The sequence below is a fragment of the Tachypleus tridentatus genome, chromosome 11 (genome assembly GCF_004210375.1).
Source record: "Tachypleus tridentatus isolate NWPU-2018 chromosome 11, ASM421037v1, whole genome shotgun sequence".
Classification (NCBI taxonomy): domain Eukaryota; kingdom Metazoa; phylum Arthropoda; class Merostomata; order Xiphosura; family Limulidae; genus Tachypleus; species Tachypleus tridentatus.
In genome coordinates this window covers 81,051,971-81,078,421 of record NC_134835.1, presented here as the reverse complement: position 1 = coordinate 81,078,421, position 26,451 = coordinate 81,051,971, and the positions used below count along the sequence as shown (strand labels likewise).

General features: G+C 32.9%; 1 protein-coding gene and 1 long non-coding RNA gene across 12 annotated transcripts in view; one reads left to right on the top strand and one right to left on the bottom strand.

Annotated features, from left to right (window-relative positions):
• The window catches only part of LOC143232589 (arrestin red cell-like), a 31,692-nt gene extending 25,221 nt beyond the window's left edge, over nt 1-6,471 (top strand). For all 3 annotated transcript variants that reach the window (XM_076468200.1, XM_076468198.1, XM_076468199.1), the window contains 2 exons: nt 568-714; nt 2,627-6,471. In XM_076468200.1, the coding sequence (XP_076324315.1) occupies nt 568-714; nt 2,627-2,717 (238 nt within the window). In that variant the 3' untranslated portion in view covers nt 2,718-6,471. The remainder of the gene's footprint in view (nt 1-567; nt 715-2,626) is intronic.
• The window catches only part of LOC143232591 (uncharacterized), an 86,746-nt gene that overhangs the window by 13,299 nt on the left and 46,996 nt on the right, over nt 1-26,451 (bottom strand). For 3 of the 9 annotated variants that reach the window (XR_013017618.1, XR_013017617.1, XR_013017619.1), the window contains exon 2: nt 8,418-8,491. The exons of 4 other annotated variants lie outside the window; for them this stretch is intronic. This is a non-coding gene — a long non-coding RNA (uncharacterized LOC143232591). Of the gene's footprint in view, nt 1-6,605; nt 7,959-8,417; nt 8,492-26,451 lie in introns of those variants that run through there. 2 more of the 9 variants (XR_013017614.1, XR_013017623.1) reach the window with 2 other exon arrangements.

The following is a 26,451-nucleotide window of genomic DNA, read 5'->3' as shown; positions in this document are numbered from 1 at the left end:
TGGATATGTTTTTCTTTGAAATCACCATCATTCAGTTTTTTTTACTTATGTGGGAACATTTTTGTCCAAGAAAATATCTGTGGTTTTGAATTAAATCATTACTACACTGGTATATCACTGTTTTAGGCTTTTTCCATGTTATATATGGTTATACATTTGTTCACAGTAAGTGGACCTGACCTTGTTATATATGGTTAGGGAACAGCATAGATTTGTTGACAGTCAAAGGACCTGACCCTGCTATGTATGGTTAGGGAACTGCTTGCATTTGTGGACAATGAGTGGACCTGACTCTGTTATATATGGTTAGGGAGCTGCATACAATTGTTGACATTGAGTGGAACTTACTTTGTAACTTTGTCTTGGCCTCCTTTGCACTTAAATGGTACTTCCTTCACTTTCCCTTTGCCTGATATTTATACCTTTAGGCAAACATTCTTCTTTGTTAACTTGAGAGAGAGAAAGAGAGAATAATTTTTGTAAGACAGAGATTTGTGTTTTTGTTGTTCTTGGTGTGGAAGTTCTTTGGCTTTGAAATAATGTTTCTTTTTTCTGTTATTTAACTAGTGATGTGGTGGCAGAACTTCCTTTTATTTTGATGCATGTTATGCCTGAAAAAGTTAAAGACATACAGCTGAGTCAACAGACTACACCAGAAGGGGATGAAGAAAAAACTGATATTCCTGTTGATACCAACTTAATTCAGCTTGATATGTAAGCAAGACAGTTTATGTAATAAACATTATTATTTAGAAATACAAAATATTAGTTTACAAGAGTATTTGGAAATATTAAGTATGCAACACCTACAATGTTGTTTGTATTATTTACTAGTTTATGAACAATATTATCTACAAATACATAATTTGGCACTCTACTAGTTAAGTAATATTACTCAGGTGTAAAAATTAAAATAATTTATTAGATACCAATAATATTAGGTAATAAGAATCATTACAGTCTGTCAGTATCATCTTAATTTTAGAAATGCAAAGTAGGAAAGTCTTTTGAATGATGCAGTGTATCAGGTCATAGAAAGTAATCTTAGTTTCATAGTACCTTGTGAAACTAAATATTATAGTTTCTCTAACACTATTACTTTTTTAAGTAGACTTGTTAAACAGTTTTTTCCTTCATATGTTTGAGGGTTACTGATAAGATATTTTCAGAATCGGTCTTAACTTAAAATATTGGATTTCATAAACTTCTGCATGAATTTTTTTAATTATTTCTCTTCACTCACAAAATTGTGGCTCAACGATTTTGAACACTTCATAAATTAATTTGATATTTTCCAAATATAAACAAACATTATGATCCAAGTCATACTTAAGGATATGCAAGTAGTTTATTTAGTCAATACTTTTTACTCTGAAACTAATGAACTAATTAAAACTGATAAATTAAAAACTTATTACTAGACTAGGAGCCATGTGCACAAGTAATATTCAGTAGGCCTATTAAAGAGATATTTTTAATGCCTAGTGGCAGTTTTTAAATTAGATAACTAGCTTTCATTTAGACATTAGGTTATATTTAAGTGATAATGTTTGAAGAACATTGTTTATTTTTGTCTATACAACTTTCAGTATTTTGTAGTATCGATGTGCACTTGCAGGTGTAAAGCATTCGTTATTTCGTAGTATTGAGGTGCACTTGCAGGCGTAAGGCATTCGTTATTTCGTAGTATGGAGGTGCACTTGCAGGCGTAAGGCATTCGTTATTTCGTAGTATGGAGGTGCGCTTGCAGGCGTAAGGCATTCGTTATTTCGTAGTATGGAAGTGCGCTTGCAGGCGTAAGGCATTCGTTATTTCGTAGTATGGAGGTGCGCTTGCAGGCGTAAGGCATTCGTTATTTCGTAGTATGGAGGTGCGCTTGCAGGCGTAAGGCATTCGTTATTTCGTAGTATGGAGGTGCGTTTGCAGGCGTAAGGCATTCGTTATTCGTAGTATGGAGGTGCGTTTGCAGGCGTAAGGCATCCGTTATTCGTAGTATGGAGGTGCGTTTGCGGGCGTAAGGCATTCGTTATTTCGTAGTATGGAGGTGCGTTTGCAGGCGTAAGGCATTCGTTATTTCGTAGTATGGAGGTGCGTTTGCAGGCGTAAGGCATTCGTTATTCGTGGTATGGAGGTGCGCTTGCAGGCGCAAGGCATTCGTTATTTCAGTAGTATGGAGGCGCGCTTGCAGGCGTAAGGCATCCGTTATTTCGTAGTATGGAGGCGCTTGCAGGCGTAAGGCATCCGTTATTTCGTAGTATGGAGGCGCGCTTGCAGGCGTAAGGCATCCGTTATTTCGTAGTATGGAGGGCGCTTGCAGACGTAAGGCATTCGTTATTTCAGTAGTATGGAGGCGCGCTTGCAGGCGTAAGGCATTCGTTATTTCGTAGTATGGAGGCGCGCTTGCAGGCGTAAGGCATTCGTTATTTCGTAGTATGGAGGCGCGCTTGCAGGCGTAAGGCATTCGTTATTTCGTAGTATGGAGGTGCGCTTGCAGGCGTAAGGCATTCGTTATTTCGTAGTATGGAGGTGCGCTTGCAGGCGTAAGGCATTCGTTATTTTGTAGTATCAATGTGCACTTGCAGGCATAAGGCATTCTTTATTTCATTATATTGATATGCATTTATAGGGAAGGCACTAACTGCTCAATTGCTCAAGATGATGATCTCATTTTTGAAGATTTTGCAAGATCAAGACTGAGAAGGGAAACTGAAAACTAAAGAAATGCCAGTCTAGTTTTGTTTAACCTTTATCGGAAACATTTGTCTCAGGTTCTTTGTACAAACAATACACAAATTTAATAATGTGTGTAAGACTGTTTTACTTTGTGAATTGTTGTTTTAAACTGTTTTATATATATACACACATATATATATATATAAATATATAAGTGTTGTTTCTGATCTTAAAATTATAGGAACTATTTTGTATACGTTGCTAAGAGCTTAAAATAAGTGTTGGTAGTTGTATTTACTGTACACTCAAAAACGCTGATGAATTGTGCTTGCCTAAATAGCTAATCATATCACTGTATATTGATAGAGGTTGAATTATCAGTGGATGATCTTTTTGTCTACCTACCCACAATTATTATGGTGTTGACTTGTGTGTAGCTGTTGTATCTGTTGAATTAGTATGACTTAAATTGACTGTATTGATGGTTTCCTTGTCTGTATACCTGAGAATATTGTGATATTTGTTGTTTTGCTTTGTGTAGTACTAATTATATATATATATATCAGTCAATATTAGTGGAAATTATGTCACTTATTGCTGCTTTGTGCACAGTTGGTTGTATCACTTTTTAATTTCTAGAGCTTAAATTGAACTGTTTTGATAGTTTCTTTATACACATAAATGTAAAAGAATTGATATCTTTAACTACTTTGTTTATGTGTAGTTTTATGAGTTTATACTGGTAGAGCTTGAAGTATTAGTGTGTTTGTCTATATAATAATAAAAAATGTTTGTTTTTGCTCTGGTTCTGTAGTTTATATTGGTAACGTTTGATTTAACATTGTTGATGGTTGTGCCTACAAACAAATAAATGAAACTGAAATCCACAAAACTTAAATACTTTTATACTGGTTTGACCCATAGTCATTCCTTTTTAGTCAGGCAGTGTCTTGGAAACAGAGATTTGTTATAGTACATGGCTGAACTTTAATCGCTTATTTGTTGTAGGATACAGTTTAGTGTCAAAGAACATTCAGAAATGTTGATGTTTAATATCCTATTAGTTACATAGTTCAGGTGACTTCCTGTTAATGTTGTGGTCAGAATCTCTCAAATGTAGAGAAATGACATTATGTCCATATCTCTTGTAACATCTTTTGTGTTTCTTGTATTTGTATTTTGCCAGTGTAAACTTCTTCACAAAAGTTGCATAAAAGTATTTAGGTATTTGTTTCTTTCTTCATGTGGAGTGTCTTCCTGGTGTTACAACTATAAGTTTAAAGACTTGTAATGCTAAAATCTGGAATTTGATTCCCTGCCACCCCTACATAGAATAAAATTGCAAATTTATAATGCTAAAAATTAGGTTTCAATACCCATGTTGGGCACAGCACAGCTAACCCTTTGTGTACCACTGTATTTAACTACAAACAGGTTGATTTCCTGCAATGGACATAGCATATAGCTCAGTGTGATTTTACTATAAAACAAATAGTAAATATTTTTGGCAAGTGTGTTTAATTGATTGATTTTAGTGTTGGGGTGATTATGGTAATACATGCATTTTTCTTGAGAACCTTACCCATGGATCTCAACTTTGTGCTGTGCCGTAATTTGAAAAGGTGGTTTATTATTTTATTTAACTTTTTTTCATTATACTTAAAAAGATGTATACATGTTCAATGAAGTTTACAAGGAACCATAATGCTTTCAGAATAAACCACATGCGAATTTCTTGTTCTTATCTTAGCGGATAATTATCCCGAATGTTCTTACAAATCTAGTTAGCACTAGATATTTTAACTATTTTGTGATGGCATGAGAAAAAATGGATGTAGATAAGAGGTTCTAAAAGATTTTTTTGCTAGATAGAAAGATACAGGCCTTGAGTCAGTTATGGTTATAACTATGTCTAATAAGGGAATGAATTATTTGTTTCCTATTCAAATATTATAATTTCATGAAGATGGTTTTGTTTCTGAAAGATTGAAAATCACCACAGTCGTGTGGCCAAACTCCAAAAATAGCCTCTACATAGTGCGACCTTAGAATTTTCATGTTGTTATTGTAAGTCAAGATTCCAAATAAATGTGAACTGTAGTTTAACTAATGTAAAGCCAAAAATGTTGAGGCATTTCTTGCAGAGTAATTCTCAGCTAATTATAACAGTTTATACTAGTAGTGTATATGCTAGAATTATGTGTATTCATTGTGTGTTTATACGATGTTTGTGAAAAACTAAAATGTCACAACCAAATCAGTGAATAACACTTCATAATTCTAAAGGCTCAGTCATACAAGTTAAAAACTTTCTTTGTCCTTCCTTTTCCAAAAACCATTTTTCCAAGTACAACCACACCTTTCTTTCCAACTTCATTACTCTAACAGTATTACAGAAAATTTACATATCACATCACCATACCTCCCCTTCTCTTCATTATGTACTTATCTGTCTATAGAACCATTAATGCATTAACATACTTTACTTCACTACCTACATTTTACCATTTTGAATCAGCATTTTTAAATGCTCTTTTCTTTTTTTTCAATATGTAATTTTTATTTCTTTAGGTCACTGTACCACATTCTATCCTCATAGCAACATGTTCCTGTGGTTCACTACTTACACCACTATCATAATATATCTTCTCTTCTTGTTTCCTTAGCTTCGTATCTATGTACTTCTGTTTATAACATAACTATTACTTCATACCTCATTTAGCTCTTCTGAAGAACTGTGTTTTTACATTCATGCTTCACTGTGTTTTGTTGTTATTACCACATCCCACTAACTCTTAGCATGAACTTTACTGTTTTTTGTTTTATCACAGATCCAAAAACCACTACTTTACGTTTTCAACTTGAATGTAATTATTTTGTATGAAGGAATGAAAACTGCAATTATGACCACTGTTTGTGAACATAATATAGAGTATAAAAGACAAGATTATTGGAAAATGACTGTTTGTGTGTAGAGTGGGGTAAACAGTGATTTTAAAGAAACTTTAATAGCCTTATTTTCTAACTGTGGGTGTTTCAAATAGCTACTGTTGAGAATGAAGTGTTTAAAACAATGATCTGAATTGGAGATGACTCTGATTCAATGTGTTCTGCATGTTGTTCTTGTTATTTGAAACAAGTTTGGGTTAACTCAATTTTCTCCTACTTTGACAGTACCAAAATCAATAATGTATCTATAATTAAGAAAAGATGCAAATCACCTGTGGTTTCAGACACTTTGGTCACCCTGAAAAAGTGTTTGAATTTTTTCCAAATGACTCTATTACTTTAAGACCTTTAATCACTAATTTTTAGCACATATTTAGGAAAGAAAAAGCACAAATCATAAACTTAACTCCCTGTACTGGTAAAACTACCTTTGCCTGAAACTGTTCTCACTGTTTGATTACAATTTGACTTTATTATCTAGCTCATACAACTGAGAATAACTATTGTTTATGTTGGAAACAAGTCTCAATTAATGATTACATGTTTATCTAGAAAAACGTGTTTCTGTTGCTTCTACAAATTTTATATTTTACAAAAAGTAATATCTTGTAAGTTTTGTAATGTTTAGCATTTGCTTAACTTATGAGGTGATGTTTATTTATTTATGAATTTGCTCAAATCTGTAAGTAAACTTTTTTTAAAATATTGTATATCTTTGTTAGAAATTTTTTGTTTTGTAATTCTTAACCAGTAAAGTTTCCAGTATATTCTTTAAGCTGTAGCTTTGTTTTAAAAATCTTGCTGTTCATTGGATCATTTAAGCCTTATACATAATAAAGAATGAATGCAGAATGTGAAATGTTATTCATCATTTGCAGTCTGTTAATCTTCTAAATGTGTAAAATTATTTTTTTTGCAGAATCTTTCCATTAAACAGTTTTAAAATGGTAAATTAAACATAGTGGATTTAATGTTAGTAAAGAAAGAAAGATATTTTTCTTGTATATATTGGTTCAAGTGTTTACCAAGCATTAGTATTTCCTAAGAAAACCATGCTACAGTAAATCTCACAGGAGTACTGAATAACAACATAGTAAAAAAACTAAATTAGAAAAAAGAAATTAGAATGTTGATTAAAAAATTAAATATTCCTAACTGTTTCATGACTATTCTGGGGACCAACTTTCTGATCCAAAGTTCAATGTTAGAAACCATGTATCTTCAGAGTGTTAAAACCATTGATGGTCTTACCCACAGTAACTGTTAAACCTAATTTTGTGTATATCTTCACTTATTGTTAAGTTTTCCTTGCTCTTAGCCACTTTGGATTTTGATGGATCTGACTCTGCTAATGTACAAGATGGATACAGTTTGCTTCAAACAAGGTTCTCACAGACATTTTAATAATAAATAAAAACATTTTTAATAATTAATTTTAGCAAAACAGAGGCATAATTTTTTTCTCCAAGTTATAAATCATTCATTTCACCTGCTTAATTCATCCTGGCAAATTTACAATGGTTGTTACATACTGTCAATTACAATATTAAAATAAAAGTACAAAATAGCAAGTAATAATGAACAATGTTGAAGTTTTGATGTGAGAATCAAGTACAATGTTAACCTTACTGGTAATTATAATGTTTCTAGTGTCTGTTATTGGAAAACACTTGTATAGAACCCACCCCCCCAAAAAAAAATAATGTTTTCTAATTAAAGAACTAACATCTTTAAGATTATATGATCTTGAAAAGTTGAGAGATGGTAAGGTTGTAGTACAGTTTCCATAATTCACGAGTTTTTACTTTTTGTTCACCAATTTGTATTTTGAAGTAAATTTTCAGTTTTCCAAAAGTTAAACCTCGTCAAGTTTGAATTGAAAAGTTCAAATTGAAGCATTTCTATGATTTTCAAACAAGAGTGGAAATACTTTCATAAAAAAGAAATTGTGGATAATTTTAACTACAAAAGAGATCAACTCCATGATTTAGAAACACTTATTGTATTCAAAAAGTGACTCTACTATAAATAATTGGCTAAAAATTAATAGAAGTAGCATTGCTTTTTGTTTTGTTTTAATTTCATGCAAAGCTACTCAAGGGCTATCTGCACTAGCTGTCCCTAATTTAGCAGTGTAAGAGTAGAGGGAAGGCAGCTAGCCATCACCACCCACTGCCAACTCTTGGGCTACTCTTTTACCAAGAAAGAGTGAAAATGACTGTCACATTATAATGCCTCCATAGATGAAAGGGCGAGCATGTTTGATGTGACTGGAATTTGAACTTGAGAACCTCAGATTACGAGTCGAGTGCCTTAACCACCTGCCAATGCTGGCCCTAGAAGTAGCAAATAAAAGTTAAGTAAATATTTTCTAAAGAAAATATATCATTTTTCTATATTTCTAGGGATATTCAACTTAAAATAAATTTGAAACTCAACAAATTAAAATACAAAACAGAGCAAACTAGGCACACAATGTAAGTTTGTTTTAGTTGAAATAAAGCAAACTGTTGTTTCTCTGTAGCTTGTATAGTCAAAAAGTGGCCATTGCACAGCATAAAACAACCAACAAAGAAGTGGTTGAATTTTTTCCTTATGGTTTTAATATAGTTTGTAGACATTTGAAAGAAACAGATGTATCTGTTTTAAAAGAGCTTTCATGCCTTGTCATCTGAGTAAACCACATATTTCTACCTATTTGTAGTATTATAATGTTCATTATTTTTTCTGAGTAAGTGCAGATGTCACAAATAATATGGTTGAGAATACTGCTAAATTGATCTTTTCCCACTTACCTTTGGTATTCATGGATGAAACTGATTTCCATACAAGTTTTAGAGAAGCCAGCAAAACAGAGATGTACCCAGGACTGTGGAGAGCATTTTAAAGAGTTAGATAAAAAGATTCAATATTTTTCTGAAGGTAAGAAGCCCAAGACTGAATACAGTACTATAAATACGGCCTAATGAGTGACCTGCACAGTGAAATTATGACATCTTTATATTTGTATTCAACATTTCCGTAAACACAACCTAAAATCCTATTTGTCCTATCACAAGCAACAGTACACTGGTTGGATGATCAACCATTGCAACAAGATCCTTTTCTTTCATGACATTCTTAAGGTTAGGCCGTATTTATAGTACTGTATTCAGTCTTGGGCTTCTTACCTTAAAAAAACATTGAGTTTTTGGAAAGGGTTCAAAGGAAGGTTACTACAATGGTGCCTGGGATGGAGGAGTTGTCGTATGAGGAAAGATTAAGATCTTTAAAACTGTTGCCCCAAAAACATAATATTTTGTTACGTTATACATTTTGTGGATTGAACTTTGAATTAAACATTTGTAAGTACAACAAAATGCTGTTTCAAAGTAATCAAAAACGATTCAGAGTTTTGGTGTGTGTTTTTTTTTTCGTAAACTTTTTTCCCAATATGTCATATGTATGAACGTTAAACTGTACAGTAGACACAGATTTCATTTGGTATGAAATCACGTCATAACCAAATATAAATAGAATTATAACATACAGTCACACACAGCTATTTGTCATCAGTATTATATTTTACCGATATATTTTAGAAACAAAAACAGATACACACAGAGGTTTCAAGTTTATATATATGTATATACACACATTAAGTTTTTTTTTAATGATTTTAACTAATTTGTATCATGTGGAACATTTTCAATGCAGTTTAACATGTTTCGAGTAAATTTCAAAAAAATTGCTTAAAGGTTTATGAATTTGTTCATTTTTTATAGATTAGTTTACTGGTGCGAAAGTGTTAAGTCTACGATCTTACAACGCTAAGATTCGAGTCGATTCCCTGCGATGGGCATAACAAATACTTCGATGTGGCTTTGCTCTCAAACAAACAAACGAAGGTTTATAGATTGACTTATCCAAGTATTAATGTTTTAATATGTCTTGTAAAAACATAGTTCATTGGTTTGCAATGTCGCCAAGATAGAACCCATATTTTAGCACTGTAAACATTCAAGCATAGTAGAAGTAAAACTAGTGAGATTATGCGTCTGTAATTATATTTTTCAGAACGATGCAACATATGCAAAACTATTTGGAAACAATTTGGTTTCGAATATCGCGCATAGTTACACGAAGAATGTCTGCGCTAATTATTCCTAATTTAGCAGTAAAAGATCAGAGAGAAGGTAGCTAGTCATCACAAATTGTTGGGCAGTTATTTTTTTTACAAAGAATAGTGCGATTGACTGTTACATTATAACGTCGCCACAGGGCCAAGAATGTCGGGTAGGAGGAGGATTCGAACCCATATTTGGGGTTAAGCTCCCTAAACACCTGGCTCGGCTGGGCATTTTTGAAATAAACTCTCCCTGTTTCCTTTTAAAGTTACCAGATGAAAAAAAATCTTTCTTCTTAAATGTTAAAAACTAAACTCAGGTTTTCATTAATATTTATTTCTCTGATGCTTTGTTATTTGAAAAATAGAATTGTCTGGTTGCAAACAATTATAATGTTCTAAGCTCGTTGTTAGAAAATATTCCAATATTAGAATTGTAATGTCATAACAGATGGCGCTAGCATCTTACTATAGTTGTAAGACATGTTTCATTGCTTACATGACAAAAAGTTAAAACATTTGGCCGAAAAATTAATAACAACTTCATATCCTAATACACAACGCAACTACTGGGTGATATTAATTAGATCTGTAAAGCTGTCTGAGTGAATTAATTCGCTATTGAGAAACTTTAGAAAAACGATTACAGGAGTTAATACGTATGGTGCCGATCTTAATTCTGAGTCCCATAAGAAAGTCGAATCATTTTTCTATATAGAATGTGAACCACTATTGATAATCATCAATGGTGTCGCTCTGTTATATACAGAAGAATTGCGTTTTCAGTAAGAATAAAATTTGATATCAACTAATAGGCAATATTAAATCTAGGCTTAAGTGAGCTTCATTTATGGATACATATTTCTATAAAGATACTTTTATTTTCACATCCGTTTTAAACCATCAACTGCAGTGTACAGCTAATAATTTGACATCGTCATCCACAGGCTTATCAAGTTTCAACATGACTAAAAATGAAAAAATATATCAAAACAATAATTTGTAATTATAAGGTGATATGTAGTGCTGCATATTTTACATTTACGTAATAACCATACAAAAACATGACTGTACATACAGCTAAAGAATTTAGCACTTGGAAGAAAGTAAGTTAAGCTGAAATTAAAGTCCAAGAAGAATTCTTCAAGTCGACTTAAAACACCGCCAGGAATAAATACATAAATATGAAAAGGGAAGGGAGCTAGGATGAAACATAAAAATGTTCTATTCAAGTAAGTTATAGAGCATGAAACTAAAGGAATAAAACTAACACTGCACGTGTTAAAATAGTCAAGCATTTAAACTTAGCAAGGGATGAAAAAAAAACAAAGTAGTGGGTGAAAAGTTTCATCAAGTTGCAATTAAATTTCAAATTTTGTCAGAGTCATTTTATGAGCCACGATGCCGGGGCTAAAAAAGTAAAAATTGAAGTATAGTCTATAAGAGAATAGGAGTGTTTTTACTACTATAGGAATGTGATATATTGTTAAAATAGATGGCATTATGAAGAGTGCTTTTATTAAATTGTTTATTTTCCAAAATAACTTTTTAAAACATAGTCTCGTAAACTGAGTGAAACAGAAAATAGTAAACCAAGACAACTCTGGTTTCACTTCAAAACGTTCATACAGAATTTTATTTATGTTCATGCTCAAGCTTGCCGTTGATATTGCAAGTAGAATATTACGTAATTTAAGCGTCCACTAATTTCTTTTTAAATTTAGTAACAATAACATCTTTGTGTAACTTACAGTACATTTTATTGGATACTAACATCAACTATCTTTACAAATACGGTGTACAACGTGAAACACTGGATTTTAAAATCAATATAGTTAGCTCTAAAGTTCTGAATAAACAGGATATTATACATACACTATAACAAGAACTTCATAAATTTATTCATCCCCGTAACAACATCGTTTTTCTAGGAGGAAAATATGCACCGATAAGCTAACACTTTATGTAAATGTATTAAGAATTTGTTTTGGTTTACTGCCCTTCAAATGGGGCGTTTCCTTTCCTTGTTGTTTAGTCGCCTTTATAGTATGACGGAAAAGTAAATGGGTGAGTTTTTTAGACAAGCCTAGAATAAAGGAATAACTTACCATATGTTGTTTCTCTAGCAAAGTCGTATTCCATGGTTAACTTTCTGCTAAAACACATGAATTATAACCTTTGTTTTAAAACAACAAAGAAGTAAATTAAATCATGGAAGGAATGTAAAAATATACAGTTATCACAACATAACTTTTAATATTGTTTACTGTCACACATGTTGACAGATTTGAATTCATAAAATAATAGAGGATGAGCGTATTAAAAGAAGTTTACCCTGAATTCACTCCCTGTGAACTTAAACAACATTAACCCATAAGAACTTTTTTTTCCCAGCCTATTTGTTAACCATTTGGTTTGATTATATTTGAATAGAGATTCGGAAGAAAAATACAAGCAGCAAGGACGGGATATTACGTTGGCGAGTTTGAAAACGTTAGGCGTAACGTGAGATACAATTTGGAGAATAGTTTTCTGGAAATTGCCTGTTCGAGTCTGTAAAACGACCCGGCATGGCCAGATGGTAAGGTCGCTCAACGCGTAATGTGAGGGTTGCGAGCCTTGAATGCCCTTCACACCAAACATGCTCGCCCTTCTAGCCGTGGGAGCGTTATGATGTTACGATCAATCAGCTATTCGTTGGTAAAAGAGCAACTCAAGAGTTGGCGGTGGGTGGTGATGACTAACTACTTTCCTTCTAATCTTACACTGTTAAATTAAGGAAGGTTAACGCAGATAGTTCTTGTGTAACTTTGCACGAAATTCAAAACAAACAAACAAATCAACGTAAACGCTTTTTTTTTGCTTTACAACTGTATTGCGATGATATATATATTACAATAAATGTAAGGTATCTAGTCAGCTGTATACTATTAAACTTAAAATTTATTTCGAAGATAGTGTTTTCAAATGTAAAGACGAAAAGTGTTTGTTTCAAAAGTCAATGACTGTATACTACTAATTTGTTCTAGTTAAGCAATGGGCTATCTGTGCTCTCTATATCATGAGTATCAAAACCTGGTTTTTTATCATCGTAAGTTCACAGATATAGTGCTGTAAAAATAATGTAGGTTTCACTAAAAATATACCTCCATTAATAACCACCACAGTTAAGCATCAGCTGATAAGTAGTTTCAACAAATGCTTAAAGGGTGGCACTGAGAACTGTAGCAGAATTATTGTTAATAGAAGTATATAACAATAGTGTTGTAGTGTAATATGTACAATTGTGCTGGATTATACACAAAGTTAAATATTATTACCTACCTGATCTGTGGGAGTAATGAATACTAGCTTATAAGTTACTCAGAAAAATGCACAACAACATCATCTTGTTGCCAACTATGATAATATTTTTACTCCCTTTCAAACCTTACATAGTTTGTTTGTTTTTGAATTTCGCGCAAAGCTACACGAGGGTTATCTGCGCTAGCCGTCCCTAATTTAGTAGTGTAAGATTAGAGGGAAGGCACCTAGTCATCACCACCCACCGCCAACTCTTTCACTACTGGGCTACTCTTTCACTAACGAATAGTGGGATTGATCGTACCATTATAACGCCTATGCGACTAAAAGGGCAAGCATGTTTGGTGCAACGTGGATTCAAACCCGCGACCCTCATATTACGAGTCGAGTGTCTTTAACTACCTGGCCATGCCCAGGGGGTACTTTAGGGACATTTATATTCGTAACTGACATTCAACGGGCTCTTCTTTGTGGGTTTAATGTTTGGGTATTTTGTGTTATCGGGTTAGGACAGCGGCAAGTTGAGGAACTTACATTGTTAAAACCTGAGGTTCGATTCCTCGCAATGGATACAACATATAGTCCAAAGTGACTTTGCTCTGACACAAAGTTTTTCTGTGTTTTTTTAAACATTTTGAAATCCTTTTATCAAATATTACCTCTTTTTATTTCTGTATTTAATTTCGGTAATGTGTTGGTTAAGAGCATAAAATATCATGTCTGATATATTTCATAAACAATGGTTATTAGATGAAAATATCAATGTGATATTTTCATTGAATATTTGAATATAGAGATTGGTCGAGCTTTATTTCACATAGTTTTGTTACTTTCAAAATTTCATAGCGAAAATGATTAAACATATGCTTTTGATTTTCAAAAATCTGATTAATATCAAACTATACTTTCATTAACAACTACGCAAAGGGATAACCTATAGCAAAGACAAAAGCAAGCAATTATCTTTCCTTTCTGTCCGCTTTTCCTCCTTGTGCCTAAACACGTAGGCACAATGGCCTTGGGAGTACGTCAAAGTTACTTGGTAACTTGGCCTGGACTAATTTACTTAAGTTACAACAACAACAAAACAAAGCGCAACTTGAATATTTGTTCTAGTGTGTAGATTGGACCAGTAGAGACTCCTTTAGAATAATATGTATGTAAATTACATGTTTGTGAAGAACTAGACAAACTTTATTTATAAACATCAATGTTTGTGTGTGCGTTAGGTAGACTAGTGTTAATAGTTTCGTGTAATCATATATGAATATGGATATGCTCACTTCTTAGTGTGACATATTGCTCTTGCGACAACGCCTCACTGCATTATAATCCTAATCCTCGTGTTATGACTTATAATTACAATCATAAATTAAAAGTCATCATTTTGAATTTTTCAAGATAGCTAATAACTCAGCACATGTATTCTTGTGTATTGTGCGTGGAATTCAACCTGCAATCCTACAGCTTGGAAGATATCACACACGTATTTAATTAATAGTTACTTGCAGCCTCTACTACTTAACTATAAACTGAGTTTTAGTTTGAATAACTTCTACTTTGAGTGTAATTACCTAATCATTGAGTAGGAGAGCCTTAGTCCTGTTCAACATAAGTCCTGAGTTCAACTCTATTATTGAGCTTTTTCCACTTAGCATCTTTTTCACTTAATCTTTAATGCTAGGCATTGTCCCATTATTCACAGACAGGAAAGTATTGGTTTACAAAGATTCAGTTTCAATGGTTCTCTAATAACAAACTGGAAAAAACTGAAAATCCTGAAAGTAGTCGTTTCTTTCTATTTAGTGAATTTAGGGCTGCATTAACGTTACCATTTATTTGTGAATATATCAACTGGATTTTCTTTAAAACTCAAAAGAACTAACAAGAGTAGCTGAAAACACAAAAACTCTTACGAACTACCATTCCTGATCAAGCCACAAGGGCGATACGTTGACTGAAATAACAAGTTCGTTTGTTTTTTTCATCTGAGATTAAAAGTTTGTTTTTTTCTCGCTTTATTTACAAAAATCGCTGCTAAACAACACGTGAAAATATTGAACAATTTATTATCCTAAAAGTGGTTTGTTTTGAATTTCGCGCAAAGCTACATGAAGGCAATCTGTGCTAGCCGCCCTTAATTTAGCAGTGTAAGACTAGAAGGAAGGCAGCTAGTCATCACCATCCACCACCACCTCTTGGACTACTCTTTTACCAACGAATAGTGGGATTGAAAGGGTGACTATGTTTGGTGTGACTGGGATTCGAACCCGCGGATCACGAATCGAGTGCCATAACACCCGGCCATGCCATTCCTTTCCTAAAAATACGATATATTGTCAAACTGTGATGTTTGTTATAGCCAAACGTCTTAGAAAGTTAATATAATGTACACTGCATGGTCCATTCATTTATAAAACTTAGACAATGCAGAGAATGTACGTAAAAGGAGTTCAGATAAATTATAAGCAATCTATAAATACTATTATTCGTCTTAGGAAATAACGAAATGGATGTTTGTGAATAACGCAACAGCACTTTAAAACTCTTAAGTTAAACTTGAGGTACTTATGTTTTATGTAACTGAAATATAAAAAAGTGTGATTTCTACTTATGCAATAATATTTAAGTTGCGCAATAAAACTAGCGAGTAAACAAAACACTGTCATGGGTGTGGGTTGACAAAGACACCAATACGAGAAATCTCTGTTTACTTAAGCGGAATATTTCATCCAACGTACATTTCTCTAAGCAAATAAGTTGAGAAGACACTAACATCACGAAGCTCATTTATTTTCAAAATTTAGCCTATAAATTATCGGCTCGCTTGTATGCTGTTTACTGCAGTAAGGTCCACGTTTTGCATTATATTGAGTAATTTTATCTATTCTTGGTATAATACACATTGAAGACAAAACTCAGTTAAATCACTCTTTTTTTTTTTATTAAATACATGTGTGTGTGTGTGTTTTTCTTATAGCAAAGCCACAAAGGGCTATCTGCTCAACCCACCGAGGGGAATCGAAACCCTGATTTTAACGTTGCAAATCGGGAAACATATCACTGTACTAGCGGGGGGCTTTAAAATACATCCAACATGCTTGAATTTAAATAATGAGATGAATTGCTATAATAAGAGTTGTTTGTTATTATGGGCTCTACTACAAAGGTATTTAGTGCGTAAATTATTTAGAAAAATCATTTGGAAGCTAATCTAAGGTTAACTTCTCAAAGTTAGATATTTTCTTTATTCGTACAATATATATATGTATTAAAAATATTAGAGAGAGACTCAAAAACCAAAATTAATTTTCGCATTATCATTTCTTGTTGTCATCTTTAAAACTTATAGCGATAAAGCTGGTGGCCATAGAAACCAAACGCGTTAGGGATTTGCCATCTCTCGGAGAAGATCCAGACACCGATGTTAAACTAGTCAATATCTAAAAAGAATCAGTTAATAATTAGGACAAGAGTGTTTGAACCCATAATGTCTCAACTCCAAATGCTTTCGACTGTGCGCAGCCAGTTACTCTTAATATTTAAATAGAACCTTAAAATAGAAATAAAATATTTTAGCTTTCCACAATGGAAATATCACAACCTCCACCCTTTTATGATATGGATGGAAGTTCAAGAACTATTAACCTGTTGACTGCCAAGTATTTCAGCTGCTACAATACAACTCTAATGCTTCTTCATTTTGTAACTTTTTCATGACGCCATTTTGGATCGAAAGTGAAACAATTTGTAAGTCGGTCAAATGCATATGTGGTGCTGATATCTAGCGTTGAAGTTAAGTATTATTGAAAACGAATTAACTCGTCCGTGGCACTGTGTTACCGATCGCCTTGGACGAGTTATCTCGTCTACAGCACTAAACAGGTTAAGGTAAAGGTTTTTAGTTCTCTTTAACATCATTTGTAACCCCTAAATAAGATTATAGAGGTTAGGAGTCTTGTAGAAAAATAAGGTGGTTTATCTCTACCTTGAGAATAATTTTGCTTTTTTGTACATCTCACAAAAGGGTGAAGTTTGGGAGTTTTACAGTGTAGAATTTTAGGGTGTTTTATATCTACTTTAACGTTGTATCTAAATATTAAGGGTAACTGCCTTCTTACAACTAGCTACAGAAAACGAAAGGCAGTTGGAGTTGAGACATTACGGGTTTAAAACACTTAACTCCTAACCATTAACTGATTATTAGTTGGTGGTTAGTTTGATATAAGTGTTTGGATTTTCTCTGAAAGATGGAAAATCCTCAATGCGTGTGCGTTCTACTCCCACAAACATTATCGTTATGGGTTTTAATGATAACAACAAGAACTGATAATGACAAAATGTGTTTTGGTTTTTGAGTCTCTATGTAATGTTTTTAACTTTATTAATTGCATCATAATTGTTTTATAATGCTGATCAAAAAATACGCCTATTTATAATTAATTTATATGATATTTAATAAGTATTGATATGCATACCTATGATATGTAAGTTGAATGCGTATTTAGATGGAAGAAGTAGAGCTATGTGGAAAGATATAAAGACAGTTATTTGAGTACCTAAACAGACGTATATATATATATATGTAGAAATTAATATCTATGGCCGGAAATAAGAAAAGACGGCGAGATCAAATGATATACAAACAATAGCAGATGCAGAGTTGATCGAAAGGGGGCCCAATAACAGGGCGTGAATGAACCAACGAGCGAGCGAAAGTTTATGTGGGGAATTTGGGTTTATAATGGCTTCACTAGCCTTCCCTTTTATCTGTTCAGCATATGGCTCTCTCTTTCTCTGGTATTTGGATATATATATTTGTATATCCAGGAGGGACAGTTACACTAGACCTCTTCCTCCTTCCATGACTTTGTTGGAGTAGCCAGATTAATATATTTTGATTATATACTAAATGGCTGGAGTGATATCATAAATTTAGTCAGGTTCTTTTCAGGGCAATGTCCATTTATATTGTTCTTTGATTTTTATTATTTTTTTTTTTTAAATAAGTCTAGAACGTAAGTGGCTTGTTTTATTTTAGCTCTATTCTATTATTAAAATTATTATTGTTATTTTAAACGATTCTATCTTAGTGATCTAATGTATAAATTTAACGGGGAGAGGTGTTTAGGTCTCTTTTCATCATATATACAATATCTGTCTAGTTCGCATAACAACTCATTTTTTCGCCAATTTTTATCAAAATATTTTATTGTACTCTGTAGAAGTCTATCTGGTATTGTTTGTGTGTTTGAGTAATTATGCATGAACTTTGATAAAGTGGCTTTAGGTACTCTGTATGCTGATGTAATTAGTGTATTCTGTAATGTTTGAAGTTTGGTTTGAATTTGATTTCCACTTACATTGATCCATGCAGGAGCTGCATAGTCTATTACAGTTCTAATGTATGTCTTGTATATTTTAATGATGTTTTCTGGTGTTGTTCTGTAGTTTTTACCAGTTAGACTCCTAGCATAGTTTATTCTTCGCCAAATTTTAGTTTTTATGTTATTTACATGTTTTTTCCATGTATGTTTCTGATCATATGTTAATCCTAAAAATTTTGCAGATGTAGCAGTCTGGAGAAGCTCTCCATTCGTATAGATTTAGGGTTGAACTTTTTGATATTTCGTAGATGTTGAAAATATTACTAATTGCGTCTTCGCTGTATTTATTTTAATTCTATATTTTTCGCAATATTCACATAATCTATTTAGTTGTGGTTGTAAGTTACCAGCTGCTATTTCTGGTGTAGGGCCACTTTTCCAAATTGCTACATCATCAGCGAACTGAGACGCGTATCCATGGTTTGGGTCTTTTAGTGGCATATTGTTCACACACATGATGAAGAGAACAGAGCTAACCACCCCTCCTTGATGGACTCCAGCTTCTGGAGTGAAGAACTCCGAGAAAGTTCCTTCTATATTTTCTATTTTCCAAAAAGTTTGATAACCAGCAAATAATTCCTCGCGGTAGTCCCATTTCATTCATACAGAATCGAAGACAATTGTGCCATACAGTGTCGAATGCTTTCTCGATATTGAGGAAGCAGACGACAGTACATTCTTTATTATTAAAGCTGTTTATTAATGTTTCAGTTAACCTAATTAAGTGATCTGTTGTTTGTCTGTATGTTCTGAATCCGTTTTGTTCTTCTGGTAATTTTGAATTAATCTCCAAAAATGTGGAGAGTCTATTGCTTATTATTCTTTCGTGAATTTTACCTACACAGCTGGTCAGGCTGATCGGTCGATAACTGTTTGGTTTATTGGTTGGTTTTCCGTCTTTGTGGAACATTAAAATATTAGCTTGCTTCCAAGAAACTGGAGCATATGGTTGAAGGACTGTTTGTTTGTTTTTGAATTTCGCGCAAAACTACACGAGGGTTATCTGCACTAGCCGTCTCTAATTTAGCAGTGTAAGACTAGAGGGAAGGCAGCTAGTCATCACCGCCTACCGCCAACTCTTTGGCTACTCTTTTGCCAACGAATAGTGGGATAGATCGTCACATTATAACGCACCCACGGTTGAAAGGACGAGCATATTTGGTGTGACGGGGATTCGAACCCGCGATCCTCAGGTTACGAGTCGAACGCTTTAAGCCACTTGGTCATGCCGGACCTCGGCTGAAGGAATTAAGTTACCAAATGAAGGCAAATCAAAGATGGTCATGATGAGTCTGGAAATTCGTAAAATGGATATTTGGCCCAGCCCACATGGATCACCCTCTTGATCTGCTACTGATAAACATGAGGAACAATAGATATGCTGGTAAATACATAACGCTGATATATACATACACGTTCTTACACACTTCTGAAACAAAGCTACGGGAAAATGCAGAGGGAAAATACTGTGTTAGATAAGTAGACCTAGAGTTATAGAAAAAAAATGACTGGCGGAAAAAGAAATAATATATTTCTGTTTCAGTATATATGAGGATCGCGGGTTCGATTCTCAGTCATACCAAACATGCTCGTCCTTTCATCCGTGGGTCCGTTATAATTGTACGGTCAATCCCATTATTTATTGGTAAAAGAGTAGCCCAAAAGTTGACGGTGGGTGGTGATGAATATCTGCCTTCCCTCTAGTTTAACACTGCCATATTAGGGACGGCTAGCGCAAATAGTCCTCGTGTAGTTTTGCGTGAAACTCAAAAGAAACAAACAAACAACGTATATGAGCAGTGGAAACGTTTAAAACAAGAGGGTCAGTTTCACTCTTATTTCTCTTGCCAGTGAATGCTTTTGGAAAACCACAGCGAAAAATCGCTAAGACCTGTTTTTACCTTGGTTTGTTTTCTAACAGGTTACAGAGTCATTAAAATACTCGACACCTGCCAAACCTGAAACATGTTCCATTTGTTGCAGGAAGTTTTTTGAGACGACTAGCATCGCGTGAATTCGTTTTTTCTTGGCGATCAGTATTTACGGTAGAACAAGTAATACGCACACTTTTAAAAATATACGTACTAGTAACGTTGATTGTTAAAGCACTTTCCTGAAAAGTTAAGTAACTATTAGCCAAATTATTCATTGAATTCATTTGCTTTCGTATATGACGATTGAATGCTGTTCACTTTAAAATATTGTCACTAGATGGTTGTAGTTTCACACATATAATTGAATATTCCTTTCAAATACCGTCATCGAATACTTTGACTTTATAGTCCGATAATTAGGTATGTTGGTTCTAAAACATAACTCGATAAGTTCTTTACCAAACATGATCATTGCATTAGTTAGCTGTAGTAGGTGATTACCTTATCCGTTCACATAGAACATTATTTCTTGACATCTTTCATTGTAGGACATTGTGATCAAATATGTTTATCGTAGAATATTATCATTAGACAGCTTTACACTGTAACATTATCTTTAGCTATGTTTACATACTGATGAAAAAACTGACAAAATGCAGCGCAGAAAAGACAATTAGACAAGTAGGCCTAAAGCTATATAAACTGACTGGATGAATTTCAAAGCAATTTGAGGTTAATTTTGAAAAGTCTTAAAATTAAATTACAGTATTTTTCAAAACGTGTTGCAAAATAGGAAGATAATAACGCAAACTACATAATATGTTATAAAATGCAAACTATAAATTAAAGTAATGCACACGAACCTGGAATAACAACTATGAAACATTTGGATTTTTTAGCACTGTCATACTTTTACAGGGTGGCCCGTAAGTCCCTACCCATGCACATTGTGTCTAAACAACGTTATAACACTAATGATGAGTTGAAGGCAGCTGTTACCGCGGCATTTGGAACAATAACCCCTGCTATGTTGAGGAACATGTCTCACAGAACATGGCGTCGCATAATATTATGCAGCGAGAATGAGGGACAGCACACAGATACACTGGATACATAAGATATATGGATGGGTAGGGACTTACGGGCCACCCTGTATAACGTTGTGCGGTGGGCTACCGTACTAAAAAAAGTTGAGAAACGCTGCCATAAAACATTCTCAATTAAAATTTATCATAGAATATAGGTTTAACGTAGAATATTATCATTACAGATCTACCATAGAATATTGCTTACAGTAAGAATACTATAGTTAGATTCGTTTTTAAAATATAACATTATTATTAGATACGTTTATCGTATAATATTATCATTAGACTCGTTTACAGTGAAATATTATCATTAGATGTTTATTTTAGCTTGTGATCACTCGTTATTTTTAGTATCCAGAATGATTATCAGACACATTCACTTCTCTATCGGTCGATTGCACATTCTTCTCTAACTTTTACTGAAAACTCTTTGCGTTAGTGCAACTACTGCAACAGAAAGCATACAGAATATTTCTTAGAATTGTCTAACAAAAACTTTTATCATCCGTAGAATAAACTTTCATAATAACACGAAATATACGGAAATCTATAATAAATCACTGTAATTACAAGTTACTATAACAGATCATAGATTACAGTGGTTTAGTAAATCTGGAAACGCTAACAAACTACAGTTACCAAAAATTGGTAATTTGAAAGAAAGTTATCATAGGTTGAACAGCCGAGAAAAATTACTAAAGTATGTTAATAATACATGAACTCCAGTTACTGAGCTAGTGAGAGCCATCAATATGGCTCAGACTGTGATTAAATGATACATATTTGAATAAATATTATATTGATCTGATTTTCTTAGTATATTCAACGATGAAGAAAAACGCCATCTGCAATCACTTTTCAAACCTTTTCTTGCTGTTTTATTAAACGAATGGTTAAGCACTAAACAGACGTTTCATTATGATATGATTAAAGAAGTGTATATGTTTTTATTGTTCTTATCTTTTTAGCATATACACTTACATCGATTCAAAGAAATAAGCATATATATATACTTCTCTGAGTTATCACATTCATGTCATAATATGTAGATCTTGCACAGCTGTAAATATTTTTCACTAACTTTACTGACATAATAACTTAGTGGACCATCGTTTTTGATAATCCAAGGACGAAAACGATCTGTTATTATATTTTATAATTAGACAGATTTATCTTAGAAAATTATCATTAGATAGGCTTACCTTAAAACGTTATCATTACATGCATTCATAGTAGATAACTGTTATTATATGTGTAAAACATATACGTAATATTTCATCATTTTCCAATGTTCGTAATATTATCAACAGGATAATTGCAAATGTTTTGTTTACGAACAAAAACAAAACACAAAATATTTCCAAAAGATACTTTTATTTATTTCCAACGTTTCTGTGTACCATCTTTACCAAGAGATAACATCAAAAATCACATCACAACAGTCGAAAGTGAAAAGTCAAATAGAGACGAAAGAACTAATTTAAATAATGCAAAAATAACTATTAAAGGTAATAGAGGATAAATTAACATGACTAGTTAAAGAATTTACTTAGTTTCATTTTGTGAAACATTTCGAGCAGACGATTTTCGTCAAGCAGTGACAAATGTAAACACCGCGTTACGCTCAAACTAGGCCTAGAAAGAATATTTCGAGCGTGAGAATATAAAGATTCTCATTACGTGCGTTCTATGCGGAACATTTAACATAAATATTTGTTGAGAAAAGAATTTACTTAAACGTGTTGATTTGTATTTTATTACCTTTATTCTAATTGTTTCTGCTTTTATCTTGCAACACAACAGTATTTTCAGTTACACGATGGTAACAAAAAAATCATAGTGTGTCACGACGGCAGTACAGTTAATAACCAAGAAACAATGAAACAATTAAAAGTTAATACAAAATAATTAAATAAAATATAAAATTTCACTTCCAATAAGATAATATGAGGTCTATTATACTCTTCAGTACTACATTCTCTATGTAATCCCTTAGTAATTTTCAAAGGTGAGAAGAATGTATAATACCAGTATTCCAATCACACTGTATTCACCACATCCATCGTTGACGAGCCATTACAGAATCCAGAGTTATTAGAAGCAGTTGGGACACAAGGAACACATTAGTGGACGGAACAATATTTATTTAGACAATTTGTTACAATAACAGGTGTTATGGTGTAAATGCCTTTTACAAGCTGGCGAAGCATGATTATAATTATATTTATCATAAGTTGTCAGTTATAGATATGGTAACAATAGTGTAGTTGGAATACTATTATTTTACACTCTTCCAATTCTTGAAAATACTTAAAGGATTAGCTAAAGAATGTAGTATTTAAAAATATAATAGGCCTAATATCAATGTCTCATGACAAGTATAATTAAAATGCAAGGTTTGTTTATGAAAAAAATAAGACATTAGAGTCATTAAAAATTACTTTTTATACAGGCAACTTTAATCATGATTTAATGTGGAAATCCGTTTCCCAATAAACAGAGATTCTACTTATTTTCTATCAAGAAAAGTTTATTTACTTTTTGGAAAACCGAGGGATTTTATGCCAATGTTCTGTAAGGACATTATTATTCATATTCAATTGTTGAATATAGTTAATATATTCCAAAATTCTATTTGGAAATTCATGTCCAGTTTCTCTAGTATATGAAAACTGATTACTCTTCTTATATTTGAACTTGTAAAGAGCATTCTTTAAACAAGATGTTTAGAGAAGTCCTTGGTCTGCAGTCAAATAATTTATTCATTTCTTCTTACATGAACAATTTTCCGTCTCTTTGTAAACATAACTAACAAGTTATACTTTCAATTATTTTCTATATTTTGGACTATTTTGGTATTGCGTTTGCATGTTGTGACCTGTTTAAGTTACGTTTCGACTAATCAAAGGTTTACTTGTTTGTAGATAAGCTCAAAGTTCCATAATAGATTCTCTTTGCTGTGTCCACCACTAGCATAGAAACCGGTTTATAATGTTATAAGTCCCCAGACTAACCGTGCCACTGGAAGCACAATGAGGAATGTGTTTGTTTTGTAGCAAAGTCATATTTGACAGGCCCGGCATGGCCAGGTGGTTAAGAGGCACTCGATTTGTAATCCGAAGGTCGCGGGCTCGAATTCTCGTCACACCAAATATACTCGCCCTTTCAGCTATGGGGGCGTTATAATGTTACGGCCAATCCCACTATTCGTTGGTAAAAGAGTAGCCCAAGAGTTGGCGGTGAGTGGTGATGACTAGCTGCCTTCCCTATAGTCTTACACCGCTAAATGAGGGACTGTTAGCGCAGATAGTGTATTTGAAAATTAAGTTGAAGCAAGAAATGTGCCACGTAGAACAAAATACAGTATAATTTTAATTGTAGTCTTAATAATTTCTCTGATACATCATTTTATTTTTTATCAGTAAAGTGTAAAACAAAGTTGGATCGTATGTATGGGTATAATTACATTAAGGGTTAAACAAAATCGTTGAGTCATAGAGAATGGGGGTTTCTACTTTTACCTGGTAAAGAAAATCACTTATATGTGTGATGCTGGATGAAACAGATTTTAATGGAGTTTGCAATAGTTCGTTTATAGACCAATAAATGGTTTTTATTTGCTGAGTTATATGCTGAAATAATAGGTTTTAGTGGCTTTTTTTGTGATATTTTGATAAAGTTCAGATATTCGATTGTTATTCGGCTAAAGATAGATTTGGAAATTTGGGGACGAATTGCTGTCTTTTTTAACTTTTGGGGTAATATCTTTTTCTTCAAGAGTGGGTTATGGATATTTAAAAATAAATTTGTAAGTATTATGATCAAGATATGCAAAGATTTAGCAGTGTGAACCTTTGTTTTCTCAACTACGTTCACTATAAGATTTTTGCCTCTTTTGAGATCATTTACTGCATTTTCTTCACCTTTGTATTTCTTTAGAGAATTCGTAAAATTTTTAGAACGTTTTTTTATCTTATTTCTTAAATCTGTGACACTCGTTTCTATTTGGTCAGAAGCCTTATGTAGGTTAGATTTTAGTGTGTCGAAACGAATACGAAAATGAGATTTTGCTGTAGTTTCTATTGTGTCATCTCTAAAATTCTTTGTCTTAGAATTATTGTTTAATATGTATTTAAGATATTTGAACACACTATGCAGCTTGGTTGTAACAACATGGGTCAGTCGGTTCGACTATAGACTTTAAGCAATTTTAGTTGCTTGGTTGTAGCAACACGGGCTAGTTGGTTCGACTATAGGCTTAAGATAGTTTCAGGAACAAATTTCATTTTGTGGACTTGGGCTTCGGGAATAGTGTCAATTCCCATAGTAAAAGAATTAGTCATTCCAAATGTTCTACATCAGTTTTCTATTAGATTATGCTGAGCTTCTTTGACGATATTTTGAATCTAGTTTTTCTTTATACTTTATATTGTTACATTAAATGTATAACCGCTTCATAAGGGCTTTATTTCAAAAATATTGCACAATATTATACTTATGAACTACATTTTTTGAAATGCGCCGTATTGTTATAAAGGCTAAACCTGTTAATAATACCTTTCTCAATAGACGTGAGAAAGTTAAATAGTCCTGTTATATAGCTTTTGTAAGCAGTTTACACGATTTATAAATATTTTTTTGAATAACATCTGTATTTCTTCAACATTGTAAGATACCAGTCTGTTCAAATTTTTTCGTTAGGTTCAGACTGTTCTTGAGTATTAGGTCATCAATACTGGAAAATATTTAATTTTTTAACATGCGTAATGTTAACTTCAGAATATTAACTGATAAATATTCTAAATAAAAATATGAGACTAAGCACAAGAAAACACTTTTATCTATTTCCAACGTTTAATTGTTGGACGTTATCAAACATTGAACCAAAATAGTCCAAATTGATAAGGCTTTCAAATAAACTACTATAACTACCATTAGAATTTATCTTATGTCACACCATAAGTGCAATATAACTTCTTGAAACTCAAAACACAAAAATCTCCAATCTCAACAGCACAAAGATTTTGTTTGCTATTGATGTAATTAAATCCATCCATTCAAATTGATTAATA